We start from the raw sequence: 17,020 nt of genomic DNA on the forward strand, positions 1-17,020 counted from the left end.
AATTTTTAAGAAAAGGGGACGATACATACCTAAACGTCCATGGAACTTCTTCGGTCCCCAGTGCACCCATCATTGAAATAATCCTGCATCAACCTTGCATCCACTTCGGCACGATTTCTATTGATTGATTCTCTCTTCGTCACTTGGGTTGGAACGAGTTGATGCAAATTATGAGTATGTTGCAGCATATATTGATATAACATTAGAAGATAGTGCTTTGTATCTTCGTCATCTGAATCATCGGCCAGAGGAACCCCCAATTTGATTGACATATATCTCCTTAAAGACATTCTTCAATAAAATGGTGTCAAAGTTGTCATCTAACAAACTTAACACAAGAATTCAACTAAAATTGACATTTGCAAATGAATTCCAACTAAAGTGCAGCGTTTTATGACCATGATAATATCTATAACGTGTAAATTACATATACAATTAGACATACAATCTAAATTATCTCAATTTTCAATCACACCAAATCATATAACTTCTAAATAATCTATAGAATTAGACATACTAAGCATAGTCCCTAAAATTAACAATCTTAAACAAATTCAAGTCCTCACATGGTTGTAAAACTAATTGAATTTATGTTATTCATCAAATAACTAATGAAAATCTTTTCAATTCAAAAATAATTAAAAAAAATCAGGGTTTTAAGTTTATTGGATTACCTTTGATTATTGAGATGATTAACCTCGTCAAAAATAACCCCCACTCTCAATAAGAGCTTTGTCAACAAAGACGAATCCTGAAATTGTGTAGGTGATTTTTAGTTAGTTTGGTTGAGAAGAGAAGAAAGAAGGGGGCGGGAGAGAAGAAGAACATGCTGAGGGATGAATGAACTGTGTTCGTTCTTCCTGGAACTTTTGGCTAAACATGTAACGGCTAATGGTTAACCGGTTCAGTCGATTTTGACATGTCAAGATAAGTAGAACGGTTAACTATTAACCGTTTCACTCGAAATGGTATATTAATGACCGTTATATGGAGAACGGCTGATCACTGCCCGTTTTTTCTCTCAAAACAGCTAACAATTAGCCGTTCCAGGAAGTCGCTGGGAAAAACCACAAGACCCAGGTCCTTCCAAGACTGAGCTGCAAAGTGAGTTGGGAAGCCCTTGGGCATGCCCATAAGACCCAGTCTAACACTCATAAGTTACTTTTTGATTTTCAGAAATCAAAAAAGTAAAAATTTAGTTTGAGTATAATATTTTAACATAACTTCTAAAATAAAAAAGTTACTTTTTGTGAAGTAAAACAATTTTATTTATGACTTCTGCTTTTAGCATCCAAACATGCTTTTAGGAAGTCAAATGCGAAAAATAAATAGCCAAGACATTCTACTACAATGGGAACCGGGTTTCTTTTCTTTTTTTTTTCTGAAATTGGGAAATTTGCATTTTTTGAATTAATTTTATTCGATCAAATTGATAATTTGATCTTTAAACTGTACAATTTATAAATAATTGATATTAAAGGAGAACAATGTGATGAGTTGATTTTTTATGAAGCTGAAAACCACGTTTCATTACATCCAACATTTATCTCACCCTGTTAGAAGGCCTTCTGAAGTCGGCCAAAGAAAAGCGAGAATGGCTTCTTGGTCATCAAAAACTCGCCCCATACAAAGTAAAGCTTGACATGCTTATAGAACCAACAATCTGTTATCTGTAGTAGATCTAAGAAATGAAGATATTCATTAATGGAGGAAGAACAAAGTTACAGAGTCAATTCTTGCATAAAGTAAAGTTACATTAAACAATAAAGAAGAGAACTATTTAAGTGGCAGGTGTGGCGGTGTAGGACATGTTGTTAAAGATCGATCTTAGCCTATAGAAACAGCACATGTGTAGAGATGGGAATGGCTATTGCTAGATCATATGTGAGTTCCAGCTAATGAGACATGTCACAACTATTATCCCCTCTCAAATTGAGTAGGGCAGACTTTGGCAACACACACAGTTTGCCATGCAGAAGCTCAAAGCGAGGACCTGCAAACCCTTTTGTAAAGATGTCAGCTACTTGATCAATAGTGGAGATGTAGGAAATCTTCAATTCCTTGGCCTGTGAGAGTTCCCTAACAAAGTTAAAATCCACTGCAAGATGTTTCATTCCAGAATGAAAAACAGGATTAGAAGAGTAGGAGATGGCACTGATGTTGTCACAGAGTAATGATGGAGCAGCTGGAAGAAAAATGTGAAGATCGCGAAGAAGTTTGCATATCCAAATAAATTAAGCTGCAGAATTAGCCAAACTGTGAAATTCAGCCTCAGTTGAAGAGCGAGCCACAATTGGCTGTCTTTTGCTTGACCAAGATATAGGATTGGAACCAAAAAAGATGCAGTATCCACCTGTGCTGCGCTTAGAATCTGTATCTCCAACCCAATCAACATCACTAAAACCATGCATTGCAGCGAGACCCTTAATGAAGATAATGCCATAATCAATGGAACCTTTGATGTAGCGTAAAATTCTCTTGGATGGAATGAGATGTTCATAAGTTGGAGCCTGCATGTGCTGATAGACTTGGTTCACGGCATAACTGATTTCAGGACGAGTCCATGTGAGGTATTGCAGAGCACCAACAAGAGACTTGTATTGAGTAGGGTATGACAAAGGTGTGCCTGAAGTAGATGTGAGTTAACAATTGGCTGGAACTGGAGAGGTACATGGCTTAGCACCTCTCATGTCATATTTATCAAGTAGATCAAGTGCATATTTAGTTTGAGAGAGAAACAAACCATTGTCATTCTCTTAGTTTCAAGACCAACAAAATAGTGTAACTCACCCAAGTCTTTGAGTGGAAAATGTTTTTGAAGTTGAGAAATAAGGTCGTTGCAGTATATTTGAGAGTTACCAGTGATGAAAATATCATCCACATAAATGAGAACAATGGTAATCCTGGAGCCCTGCTTTTGCACAAACAAAGAAGAGTCTGCTGCTGAGAGGTGAAGGCCATAAGATTGCAGAACATGCATTAATTTCTCATACCAGGCCCTGGGAGCTTGTTTAAGACCATAAATTGACTTATGAAGTTTGCAAACATAGTGTGAATGATCTTCATCAATAAATCCAGGAGGTTGCTGCATATAAACTTCCTCAGCTAAGTCACCATGCAAAAAGGCATTACTCACATCAAGTTGAGTAATGGAACAGTTGAAGTTAACAGCAAGAGCAAGAATAACTCTGATGGTCGTTGGTTTAGCTACAGGGATGAAGGTCTCTGTATAATCAATACCTTCCTGCTAATGAAAACCCTTAGATACTAATCTAGATTTATGTTTGGCAATGGTACCATCTGGATTTTGCTTGATTCTAAAAACCCATTTACAGCCTACCACATTTTGAGAAGGATGAGGAGGAACTTTAGTCCATGTACCTGCTAATTGTAAGGCATTGTATTCGTCAACTAGAGAATGTCTCCAATGAGGAGATTTATGAGCTTGACTGACACAGGTTGGAACTATTAACCTATGAGCTTGTAGAGAAGCAAATAATATATATTTTGTAGAGTAGACTTTAGGTTTAAAAATACTTGCTTTGGCCCTTGTAATCATTGAATGAGTGTTAATATCAACTTCAGAAGCAGTTATGGATGCATTATCAACTTCAGCAACATTAGTCAAAGTACCAGCATTAACAACTTCAGTAGCATTTAATGTTGCAGTATGAATCTCAGTAGCATTAAAAGAAGGAGTTGCATTAACTGTGGATGAAGCAAGACTATTAGTAGAAGTATTTAATGAAGGAGTACCAATTGCAGTTGCATTTATGGAAGATACTGCAGCTACATTTAATGAAGGAAGCTCAGCTGGTGTAGGAGAATGTGACAAAGCTGAAGAAACTCTGAGAGGAAAATTGTCTTCTTGAAAGGTTACATGTCATGAGACATATACCTTACCAATAGCAACATCAAGACATCTATATCCTTTATGATAATTACTATACCCAATAAAAATACATGAAATACTTCTAGGTTGAAGTTTGTTGGCAGTGTAGGGTCTTAATGAAGGAAAACATTGACAACCAAAATCTTTTAAGAAGGTATAGTCTGGAGATCTATGAAACAAAACTTCATATGGTGATCTAAAACCAATGGACTTTGTAGGCAGCCTGTTAATTGTGTAGTTTGCAGTAGAGAAAGCTTCAAACCAAAAGGTAGCTGAAATACCTGATTGAATAAGATAAGTTCTGCCAATATCTACCAAGTGCCTGTATTTAGATTCAGCTACTCAATTTTGCTCAGGATTATGTGGGCATGAAATTTCATGATTAATACCACAGGTAGATAGAAATGAAGTAAGCTCAGTATGTAGAAATTCTCCTCCACCATCAGTTCTAACTGTAAGAATAGGATGTTGCAAATGTTTTTCCACATAGGTTTTGAACTGATAAAAGACCTTTATGAAATCAGACTTTGTAGATAAAGGATAAATCCAACAGAACTTAGAGTAATCATCAATTATATTGACATAATAGTTGTATCCATAAATGGATTTTACAGGACTAGGACCCCACAAATCAAAGTGTAACAACTCAAGTGGTTTGGTACTACAATGAGAGGACATAGTAAATGGTAATTTGTGGCTTCTGCCTAATTGACAATCACTACAAAAGATAGGTGACTTACGCATATTTGGTAAATCCAAAGATCTGCAAACTAACTTCATGGTTTGATAAGATGGATGAGCAAGTCTCTTGTGCCATACATCAGTTGAGATAGTTGAAACACCAGAGAGTGCTTTATTTAGGGTAGAATGATGAATGAACTGAAGTAGATATAGTCCATTACTGTGAGGGCCTTCCAAAAGTATCTTCCCAGTGTATAAATCCTTCACAATAAAACTAGAAGAATCAAATGTTATGGAACAATGATTGTCTGAAGTGAATTTGTGTACTGATAGAAGATTATGTGATGCCTTTGGAGCAAGAAGGATATTACTAAGTTTAAAAGTATGATTTGGAGTAGATTTCAAAGAGAAACCTGTGTGAGTAATACTCATACCTTCTCCATTGGAAGCTTGAATTTCTTCAAGACCTTCATAAGTAGTAGCATCTTGAATCTCAGAATCATCAGCAGTGATGTGATTATTTACACCTGTATCTGCATACCAAGGATTGTTTCCCAAAATATTTGCTGAAGCTAACATTGCACTAAGATGATGTGATGTATGAGGGCTTTGATAAGCAAAGTTGAGTCTGTTGCTGCACTCCAGAGCAGTGTGACCATGTTTACCACAAATTTGACAAAGCAGTATAAGTAAATTTATGGGAGATGAAAATCCAGGTGGTGGTAAAGATGTTGTTGGTGGAAATTCTGATTGAGATCTAACATTTTATGAAGAATAAGAAGAACCGGGAGAAGGTCCTTTACCTAACAAGGATGATGTAGAAGTACTTCCTGGATAGAAATTGGATGATCTACCACTACTACCACGACCAAAACCAAAACGACCATCAAAGCGACTGAATCGACCACCAAATTCTCGTCCAGATGAGCGAAAATGAGGCATATGAGAAGCAGCAAATGCTTGATGTGATGATTCAACAAGAAAAGCTCGATTTGACGATTCAGAGAGTATGGATTTGTTTCTTTCATTGATAACATATTCTTCACTAAGAAGATTGTTATGAAGCTTTAAGCTAGTAATTGGTGGATAACGATGACGCATAGAAGTAGCAAATGGTATATAATCTGAATTGAGTGCAGATAATGTGACTACAACTAGTTCTTTATCAGATATTATTTCACCGGCAGCTAGTTGATCAGAAAGTGATTTGATTTCAGTAATCAAAGCAGGAATCAATTTATCACCTTGTTTGAGCGTCAAAAGCTTTGTTCTAAGTTGAATTGTATGAGTTGAAAATGATCTTGCAAAGCGTTCTTCAATACTGATCCAGAGTTGATGTGATGTTGCAGATCCGGCGAAATAAGCAATAACTGAGTCGGAGATGGTGGAATGTAGCCACATCATAATCGTAGCATCTTCATCAATCCAGTCTGTGTAGAGAGTGTTTTCAATTCCATTTAGTTGATTGCGGTTGTTGGTGAATTGAGGAGGACAAGTGAAAGAGCCATCAAGAAACTTCATTAGTTTGAATTTGCGAATAACAGGAAGAACAAGATTCTTCCAGATGAGAAAGTTTGATTCATTGAGTTTTAGAGAAACAAAACTGTGTAGTTGATGTATAGGAACCCTAGAAATGGAATTGGAGGTAGGATTTTCCGTGGAATCAGATGAAGATGCAGAGAATTCTTGAATCATAAAGATGTAAGATTGAAGCGGAAAAAGAAAAGGGTCGAAAAACTTGAGAAAGATTAAGCTTTCTCAGTCTGATACCATAGTAGATCTAAGAAATGAAGATATTCATTAATGGAGGAAGAACAAAGTTACATAGTCAATTCTTGGAGAAAGTAAAGTTACATTAAACAATAAAGAAGAGAACTATTTAAGTGGCAGGTGTGGCGGTGTAGGAGAGGTTGTTAAAGATCGAGCTCAGCCTATAGAAACAGCACACGTGTAGAGATGGGAATGGCTATTGCCAGCTGTGAGTACAAGCTAATGAGACATGTCACAACTATTAATCTGTACCACTCAACACAAACAGACATGCAACCGGGGAAAATCCAAAAATTGTTTGCTTAGAATTACGGAAAGACTACAGTTTGATCTAAATGAAAGTCGAAAATTCTTAATGAAACAAAACACAATTGAAGCTCAATGGCTATCTTAGATAATTGACTAATCAACAAAACGGACAGCAGTAGAAATGGGTACCGTCTTTCCAGGCTTCCTGTATGCAAGTACAACCACGACGAGGTCATCTCGATACTCGGATGATAAAGGTCCAAATGACTCCAATTAAAGGTTACAAAAGTGTAACCCACCAAAAGTCATAGAACATTTATCAAGATATTTAGTTTATTTAGTAGTTACAATGTTAAATGATCTATTCAACACACAGGTTTAGTCACCTAATATTCAACCTCAATGTGTCCAACAGATGCAGGAACAGAACAAATATATTAAGAGTCGTCAGAGAGAGTGGAGTACAATAACCTTAGAACTTCAAAGAATATCTTCTTCATGGACCATGAACTCTCAGTGAGCAAACTATAGTTTTTTATCATGAAATGTCAGATGATGTGGACTAGAGTGTCATTAAGCATTCCCAAGAGCATAGCTTGCAAACACTGACAGACAACTTGTATCATCCTCGGCTGAGACTGAAAAACAAATCTATAACAAGTGAAGAACTGAATGGTATCTAAATTGCCAGGTTTCCGTTCAATTCCCAAGCCACAACATCATTAAGGAGAAATTTAGCTCCTGAATATTCCTATCTTCTATGTTTTTACAGGAATAAGTCAGTAAGCTCAGACAAGCCTAAAGAATCACAGACTCTCAATCATACCGTTTTCCTTTTCTTGAGAAGCCGAGGTCTTCATAGATACATAGAGAAGCACCAAAACCCAAATATAGTCCCCTTATTAGCTACCACATTCACTACTAATGACCTTCTCCCTACAGCTAATTTTAGCCAGATCATTACGAACTTCAGTCGGGGACTTTTTTTTATCTCCCATCTGTCAACTACGATACCAAGTACCAAACCATAGCTTTCATACAGTGTTTCAGGACAACACATTAGTACTCGTGTTTCCACTTCATAATATTACAGTTTCACGGAACACACTAAGGTAGCTCCTGATTCTTTCTCGTGAAAGAACATATATATATCTAAAAGATCTAATCCAACTTTTGAAGTTCATGGTCCTTATCTGAATGGTTTATGTCCACTAAAGAATGTAGCTTCTTTTACAAAAGCCATTTACCACTAAAATATTTCAACATTGACATCACATTCTCAACGGCTAATGGGAACTAAGCTCTTAAGTTCAAGTGAATACAGCTATTCAAAAGGAAGGCTCGAATGAAAGTTTTTGAGCGCATGCAAGCTGACTAATTCCTATTTCACTCCCATCAGAATTGGAGGACCCACATACTTTCAAACAATCAAACCTGCAACCCCAATAAGCCCTCATCACCGCCTGCAAATCCTTGTGATTTAAGTTCTACCTCTTCTTTTTTCCTATGAAAGAAAAACCTTACAAAAAAGCACAACTCTAGCACGAAGAAAAGACTAAAGAATCATCTACCACATTATAGTAAAATCTAAGAAACAGCCTGAAGAAACAAGCCCTATAAAGCACGTCATGAAATAATCCATGTTGATTTTACAAAACCTCGAGCCATAATAAACCCTAGATAATTTCCCAACAACTTGCCTAGTTTTGCAACAATTCAGATTGACTTCAAGAATTAAATGTGACATGGTTACTGAAGAATCATGTCCTCCTTTCATTTGCTTAACACTCTACCGTTCCATATAATCAACTTCACTGAAATAAACAAGAAATAACAACATATAAAAAAATACAAAAAGCACCACATAATCACAATTTAATTCAGATCACAAGTTGTCAGTTCATAAACCTGAGATCATGGAATGGCTTCTTGGTCATCTAAAGCTCACCACATACAAATTATAACATGATAGGCTTATAAAACTAACAATCTGTTATCTGTATTGCCCAAAACAAATTGACAGGCAACTAGGAAAAACCAGTAAATTGCTGGTTTAGAATAACCGATGCTGATGCAATAAGTAAGCACATTTAGAATGATGGAAAGACTACATTTTAAATATAAGCCATATGAAAGTCCAAATTTCTTTACGAAACAAAACACAATTGGACATCAATGACAAATGCATTTATAGATAATTGACTAATCACCAAAACAGACAGCAACAAAATGGCTAATGTAAGGACAAGCAGGACGAGGTCATCCCAATACTCAAATTATACAAGTCCAAATGACTCCTATTAAAGGATAGTTTGATATATCATATTCAGATGCCTAAAAAACAAGTGTAACCCAACAAAAAGTCATCGCAGCAACAGAACAGACATCTTCAGGTTCGTCAGAGTAAGTGGAATACAATAACCTACACCTTAGAACTTCAAAGAATAACTTCTTCATGGACCATGGACTCCCTATCAGCAAACTATAGTTTTCTATCAAGAAATGTAAGATGAGGTGGACTAGATTGTCATTAAGCATTCCCAAGAGCATAACTTGCAAACAGAGACCAACAATTCATAGAAGTGAAGAACTGAATGATATCTAAATCACCAGATTCTCTTCAACTTCAAAGCTACACACATCATTATAGAGAAATTTAGCTTCTGAAATCCCTATCTTCAATGTTTTTACGGGAATAAGTCAATAACCTCAAAGAAGCCTAAAGAATCACAGAATCTCCATCAAACAGTGCGCTGAACTTAAGACCTTATTTCCTTTTCTTCACCAGCTTTCAAAGAACTTCATAGATACATATAAGCACCAAAACCCTAACCCAGTCTCTTTATTAGCTACCACATTCACTACTAATGACCTTCTCCCTGCAGCTAATTTTAGCCAGATCATAATAGTATCTCATATCTTTCAAATTATGATACCAATTACCAAATCATAGCTTTAATACAGTGTTTCAGGACAGCACATTAGCACTCGTGTTTCCACTTCACAATATTACAGTTTCGCAAAACACACTAAGCTAGCTCCTGATTTTTTCTCGTGGGAGAACTAAGCTCTTAAGTTCAAGGGAATACAGCTATTCAGAAGAAAGGCTCGAACAACGATTTTTGAGCGCACGTGAACTGACCGATCCCTATTTCAATACCATCAGAATTGGAGGATCCACTAACTTTCGAATAATCAAACCTGCAACCATGGTAAGCCCTCGTCACCTTCTATAAATCCTCATGACCTAAGTTCTACCTCTTGTTTTTTCCTATGAAAGAAAAAACTTACCAAAAATCACAACTCTAGCATGCAGAGAAGATAAAAGAACCATCAACCATATTATAGTAAAATCCAATAAACAGACTGAAAAAGCACATCATCATGTTGATTTTACAAAACCTATGAGCAGTAAAAAAACTAGATAGCTTCCCAACAACTTGCCTAGTTTTTCAACAACTCAGATTGACTTCAAGAATTAAATGTGACATGGTTACAGAAGTACCATGTCCTCCTTTCATTTGCTTAACACTCTACCGGTCCATATAATCAATTTCACCCAAATAAACAAGAAAGTAAAAAACAAAAAGCACCAACAAAAAAAACACAATTTCATTCCCTCGGAACCAGCTTTAACAAACCAAATCCAGCTACATTTCAGATTTATTGTATATTTCAATCAAAGATCATATCAAACTTTAAACTGGGCATTGGAAGCAGATTCAAGTCTCTTTAACTATCAAGCATTATCAGGTTCATAGTAATGAGTCATGAACAGATAAGCCAGTTATACAGAAGTGTTGCACAAAACACAACTAAGTACCAAGAAATGAAAACAATTTGATTATTAAAATCACAGAAAATGCAACAGAAGTTAATATTCTTCAAATCTCATCTTTCGATTTCCATATCAACAACATCTAAAACAAAAGAGGGAGAAACTGAAAAACCCTAAACCTGGTATTTCTTGTGACGAGCCACCTCATCTTCATTGGGGAAAAAACCCATCAACCTTCCAGCAGAGTTTTGGTAGGCATACATAAATCCACCCATTACACCGATCAAACCGCCAGTTACCATTGAAGGACCTCGAATATTAGGCCTTATACCTGCACATTTAGGATCCAAACAAACAAAATGAGGATGAAGTTACCAAATCTAGGAGACAGAGAGAATAGATCTTGGCAGAGAAGATATTATTAAACAGAAATGTATTGAGAGAGAGAGAGAGATAGAGAAAGAAAAGGGTTAAAGAAGAGAACCAGAGAGGTATCCGACTGTAACAGAAACACCACTGATGGTGATTAGTCGAAGGTAATCAAGAGTATTGAAATTTCCTACTGTCTTTGTGAAAGCTGGGTTACGATCAATCACTGGGTATTCAGGTTTCGTTGATGCTGTGATATCTGTGTTCATCTTTCCTTCTCTTTTTTCGTCTCCTCACACTAGTTCTGATTTTGACTGGGTGAAGGTGATTACAAGGAAATCTCGTCTCGTTTGGTTCTCTCGCATTTGGGGGTGTCTCTTTTCTATTAGAGCTAGCACTATGGTGGAGGGTATTCCTTCCCTATCCCTCAAATGTAGAGAAGGGATGGCACATGGAAGTCAAGCTTGCTATGGTGGCGTTTTATCCCTTTCCTACACTACAGGGCTACTCAGTAGCTGTATCAATAGTGCCACACGGCATCTGAGTAGCCGTATAAGTCAATTCGTTGATTTGACCAATACGGCAACTCAGTAGCTGTATCGTAGGTTACAGTCCTCAGAAGCGAGTTCGGGCTCCCCATTTCTTCTTCTTCTTCTCTGTTTTTCTCCTCTCCACACCCCATTTCAATTTGAAGACCCTCTGGTGCGATTCAAGAGCTAAGATTCAATGAGTTTGTTCCTTGGTATACGGTGAAGCATTTGCCCATTTCAATTTCGTGTTTCATCAACTAAATCTTCCAAGGTGAGTGTTTTAAATTTTAGGGTTTAAGTTTAATTTCAGTTTGATTATGATTATATTGGAGATGTTAGGTTCATTAAAAAGCTTCCTTGTGTGTTGTTTGATCGTTTGACACATTGTTGATTGAATTTATGGTATATTGTTGATTGAATCAAAGTGGTTGTTGTTTATGAATGATTTTTGATATGTATATGGTATTGTTGTTGATGATTTTTGATTGATGGATGATTAAATGAATAGGTATTGTGTCTAGGGCAGATTGTTAGCAGAGACATTGTATTTGGATGGATAATTTTAGAATAAAATGGATTAAATTATTATTTTGTTCTTGTTTGATACATTATTCTGTACAATATATATGCATATGCATTGTAGAATAAAATGGATTGTTTTGTGATGATTTTGTGTCCATGAGTGTTGTAGATGTACTCCGCTGATTTTCAACGAATTATGAATGAAACAATTCTGGTTTCTTCTAAAGAACATAGTGATCATAAACTGAAAATCCCAATCTCCACAGATGAGAAGCAGTTAGATCTTAAACATCGAAGTAGTGTAAGACAACTTCATGAAATGTGTACCGGCGTTTGTAAATTCCCACATGCTAGACAACTTGTAGAAGACTGTGGGTTTAGTTCAATTTTCAAGATACATTACCTGAAATTACAAGACAACTGCCTACATATTGGTATATTTGAAAGGTGGTGGCATAGAACCAATACATTTCACTTCCCTGGTTTTGAAATTGGGTTTACCTCATTAGACTTCACTCAAATTAACGGAATTCCAATTGGGCGAGGTAATCGCATAACATTGGAAGAAATTACTATGGACCGACTGTATGAGATTGCTCCCAAAACCGTAGATTGTTTGCTCCCATATATTAACGCTTCGTCTACAACAAGAAGAAAGAAAGGAGATGATGCAATGGTGTTTCATAGAATAGAAGAAGTTAGATAAGAAAACATTGTCGATTTGAGAGGTAAAATTCTGGGAAGTGGCAAGGCGATCAAGAAGAGTTTGATTAAAACGTTTCTTGACCATAGACTCGGCTTAGATAACACTGTTCTTGAACAGGAGCAAATTGCAAGATGGTTTCTGATTTGGTGTTTTGAGAATGTCCTTTTCCCAAACAAGAACAATGTTGTTGAGATTAAATGTCTTAGTATAATGATGGATTTAGATGTGCTGAGGCATTATGATTGGGGTTCGGCTTTGTACGGTAGTATGTTATGGGGCTTGAATACTGGAGTAACGTGCAACAAGCCTGACTTGATGTTCTTTTCGTATCCATTGATGGTAAAAATTCATACCCACTTGTAATCTTACTTTCCTTACTTATTTTTAATATGTGACTATGTAATGCAAATAATTAGTTGTTAATAATAACTAATATTGTTGCAGCCTTGGTTTTGGGCATATTTCGATGTCTATTTCCCTATACAAAGGCGGAGAATGAAAATATGGATCCGTGGCCGGCGGGTAGGTTATATGATGGATACCAAAGAGAAAGTAAAAAGAGGCGGACAGAATGATACAGATACCCATTCAGTGATTCAGGTGCATTACCAGATTGATAACTTTCCATTTGATTCTGTAGTATGGTCGCCATGGGAGGATAGTGAATGGAAGAATAACCCCGAGGTGGAAGAGTCTAAACAAATGTCTGTAAAACGGAAGGTCTTTTACGATCCATTTGGTCACAATGTCTTGTACCTGGGAGAACGGTGTCTCAAACAAGTTCTTGGTATGACATTAATACCGTGCAATCCTCCTGATTTAATAGTACAAATCAACAATGACTATTTGTACACCAACAGTGAACTTAATTCCTTGGATTATGTTGAAGTACCTGATCATGAGTATAAGTTGTGGTGGAAGGAGAAGTCTGTTGGTAAGTACTCAAGTACAATTGTACATGAAGGAAACAGAGATTTGTATGGTACGCAGGATAACGATGCTTATGTTCGCACACCATCACCGCAACGAAAAAGCAGATACACTCAATACTTGGTGCCCGTCGATCGTCATCTCTTCCCATATCCAACAAAAATTCTAACAGCTCGATTATGCGGCTCTAATTTTGAAGCGGTTCATATTCCTATTGGAATGGAGTATTTGGGGGAGTATCCACAACCCAATTATAATGTCAATATGGGCTCAGCTGTGAGTATCATATGTCTATTATTTCTTATATATTGTACTTGTTGATTTGTAGGATTTTAACTCATGTCGGTGTTCGTTGTATACAAGAGATGTGGAAACATGCATATATGGAGTCGCAACAACAACTCAAAGCTCAACAACACATGTTTTACGACATCACAAAGGAACTGCAATACAAAATCAAATACAATCGAGATTACCATCAGAGATGTGTGAGAGATTATGTAGCACCACATACAGGTGAGTCTTCTACACCGAGCCAGTCTCGTGATTCAGGTCAGTCGACGGGTTCTTTTGTTCCAAACAGTCAAGAAGACTACCATCCTCATCATTCGTCGGAGCCACTCAATCAAAGTACAACCACGTACCAACATCAGGGTTCTGAAAATTATCCATGGTTTGAGTCCTGAAAATGATCCATGGGTTGAAATGTTAATGGCTAGTTTTTTTTACTTTTTAACAGATATGTTTATATCTAAATGCACTTCTCATTTTCACTATACAACGACTAATTTTTTTTCTTTTATTTGTACTGGTAATATTTACTGTATAACGACATATATTTTTTTTTTAATTGTATATCCTCTCATCATATCTTTATATATAGAAAACAGTTTCCCAAGTGTATCTATCCAAACATTCTATCATATTTTTGTTTTAGAAAGATGAGATTCAGCAAAGAAGAAGATGTTGCTCTTACGCAAGCATGGATAGAAGCAAAAAACAATTTTTACAACAGAGTTCAGAACACTAGCACCCAATTATGGAGCAATGTTTTTGAATTTTTTGATAACATATCCGGAAATCCAAATGCAAGAGTTAGAGCAAGGTGGAGCAAGATCAACAAGGACATCATCACTTTTGTCACGATTCAGGCCGAAGTTAACATACGTAATCTTGGGATGTCATATGAACAAAGGGTAAGAAATTATTAACAAATTTCTCTTATTTCCTAAAATTATAACTATTTTAAGCTAACTTTATTTTTTAAAATTTCAGAAAAGTGTTGCTCGTTTGGACTATTTAACCAGACGGGTGACAACTTTTGCATGATGAATGTTATCATCTATTGAAAGCAGCTTTTGATACCTACAATCCCGACGAAATGTAGCATTATCACCAAGATGTTCCTGCATCATATATTGATCAAGTCTTCGGAATAACAATCCTGAAGAATGATTAAATATGAATTTTCTATCTTATATTTATGTAATTTTCTGTCTTTGTGTGTGTGTTCCTGCATCATATGTTGATCAATTTTTCGGAATAACAATCCTGAAGAATGATTGAATGTGAATGTTCTATCTTATATTTATGTAATCTTTTATCTTTAAGTGTTCTTGCAATTTATATATGATCTGATGTTTTATGTTTTATTTAATTAAATTTTAACATAAATAAAACTGAGATTCCACCAAATAGACAACAAGTTCAGAACTATTGAATAAAAAACCAAATCACTTGTCGTAGTATTCACGATTGCATTTAGCACGTGCAACAAGCCTTTAAACCTCTAGGTGACCCTATTGGACGAGTTATAGTCTCGTGAGGGTTTACACAGAGATTTACCCACAAAATCTACACAAACATTTATTATACTTTCATTCTTCACTGGATGAAGCAGATGAATTATCCGGCGATTGATACTCTGGAATTTTGGATACCATGAAATTATAGCTTTCATCAAATGTGAATGCTTCACCCTTTTCCTCAAAATAACGCGCTTTAACGACTTCGTGCTACAATAACACAAGGAAATATACTAATTGTTGTAATTTAAAATCAATCAATTTAGCTTCGGGTGATACCAATTCTAAAATACTTACAAATTGTTGAGGGGACATCCTAATATGGCTTGCATTGAAGATCCGTTATTGAATAGCTATAAAATCGCAAACTTCTTTCTGGATAATCTGGTACCTATCATGAATTTGTTGAACACTTCTTCTCTTTGGATTCCCAAAATCTTGTCTATATTGGTTATATATCTTCGCCCAAAAAGTTTCTGCCTATGTCATTACAGGGGAGAGATTGGCTACTCGAGTTTCTTTGTACCATGCTTTGATTATTGCCAAATGTTTAATTGAATCAAATGATCTCATGGATGTGTTCGTATTAACAGTTATGAGAGGTATTGGAATATGTGAGAAGCTCTGCAAAGTGTATAAAAATAGGTGTTTGTTGTTTGAATATAGATAATACAATTTATAATATCCATCAAAATAAACTTTATAAAGTAGCCGTTGCAAAGTAGCCGTTAAAAAATAGTTGTTGCGATATAGTCGTTTGAAAATAGCCGTTATAAATTAGTCGTTGCGATATAGTCATTTGAAGCCAGTCTTGTGAGGGTTTACAGGAGATGTACCCAAAAAATATTAAACAACAACCGCATATACTATTCATCCGAACCGTCTTCTGGAGGACCGTCGAGATTCATTTCCGGACTGTAACAATCCCAGTGAGACAGGTTAGCTTTAAAGATTAAGTAGCACTCAAAACATGTAAATTTTGTACGAGTATCTAGTTGGTACACAAATTTGACCATTTCCTCCTACGCAAAACAAACATAAACCAATAGGTTAGTGTGTATAAGTGAACAACATTTTAAATATCATAACCATTGTTGATGACCTACAGTAATCGCAATTGTCATTTGTTATGGGGCGTAACCATGAATCCTTTTCTGAATTGCAACATACTTGCGAACCATTATATCAATGAGATAGACGTTGTTGAACTTGTCTTCTTGTTCGGCTATTAACGTTTCCAAACGCTTGTACAAAGCCGTCGAACACCAGCGTCCATTGTTCATGGGCGGAGAGGTTTTGAATATCTTCATTAGGCAGAGTAGCAACATTTATAAACGCTGTGGTGATTGCAACATCTTCTTCGACGGTATACCCAACCATTACCATGTTAGCTATTAAAACCAAAAATAATGAGACACAAATGATACTAATGCCAATTATTTTGGATTTTTTGTGTTGATGAACTTTCTGTCAATTTATAATATGCATTCAAAGTGGCCGTTAGAGAACTAGCCGTTACTAAAGATCCGTCGGTATAAAAAAATAGAATTCAAATTGTCGTAATTAAAAATATATAAATTAATGTTACTGCAAAGGAAATTACATTACCGGAACTGAAACACGGTATGACTTAAAAGAAACAAAAACATTTAAACTAAGCTATTAAAAAAAGAAATTGGTGTTCCCTTGCATCTCCATCGGCCTGGCCAATATGAAATTCTGTTTTATTTCAAAGTACTTTTTTGCATTTGGAGTAATCTTTTCGAGATCCAATAACATTGTTTCCCT

The 17,020-nt window shown here is 36.0% G+C and overlaps 1 protein-coding gene across 1 annotated transcript; it reads right to left on the reverse strand.

Annotated features, from left to right (window-relative positions):
* Positions 1 to 10,247: 10,247 nt before the first annotated feature.
* On the reverse strand, positions 10,248 to 11,172 carry LOC113317414. Its single transcript, XM_026565531.1, has 2 exons — positions 10,855 to 11,172; positions 10,248 to 10,701 (listed from the first exon to the last, which is right to left on the reverse strand). Exons 1-2 carry the CDS (start codon positions 11,006 to 11,008, stop codon positions 10,544 to 10,546), a joined length of 312 nt encoding a protein of 103 aa, XP_026421316.1. The 5' UTR covers positions 11,009 to 11,172; the 3' UTR covers positions 10,248 to 10,543.
* Positions 11,173 to 17,020: the final 5,848 nt, after the last annotated feature.

This window comes from Papaver somniferum, chromosome 10, assembly GCF_003573695.1.
Source record: "Papaver somniferum cultivar HN1 chromosome 10, ASM357369v1, whole genome shotgun sequence".
NCBI lineage: Eukaryota > Viridiplantae > Streptophyta > Magnoliopsida > Ranunculales > Papaveraceae > Papaver > Papaver somniferum.

What these genes read in the sequence shown, in the direction of transcription:
- LOC113317414 (XM_026565531.1), bottom strand. Translation starts at nt 11,008, where the DNA reads ATGAACACAGATATCACAGCATCAACGAAACCTGAATACCCAGTGATT. An exon ending in TACAGTCGGATACCTCTCTG is followed by an intron (nt 10,702 to 10,854) that starts GTTCTCTTCTTT and finishes CTAAATGTGCAG; the next exon opens with GTATAAGGCCTAATATTCGA.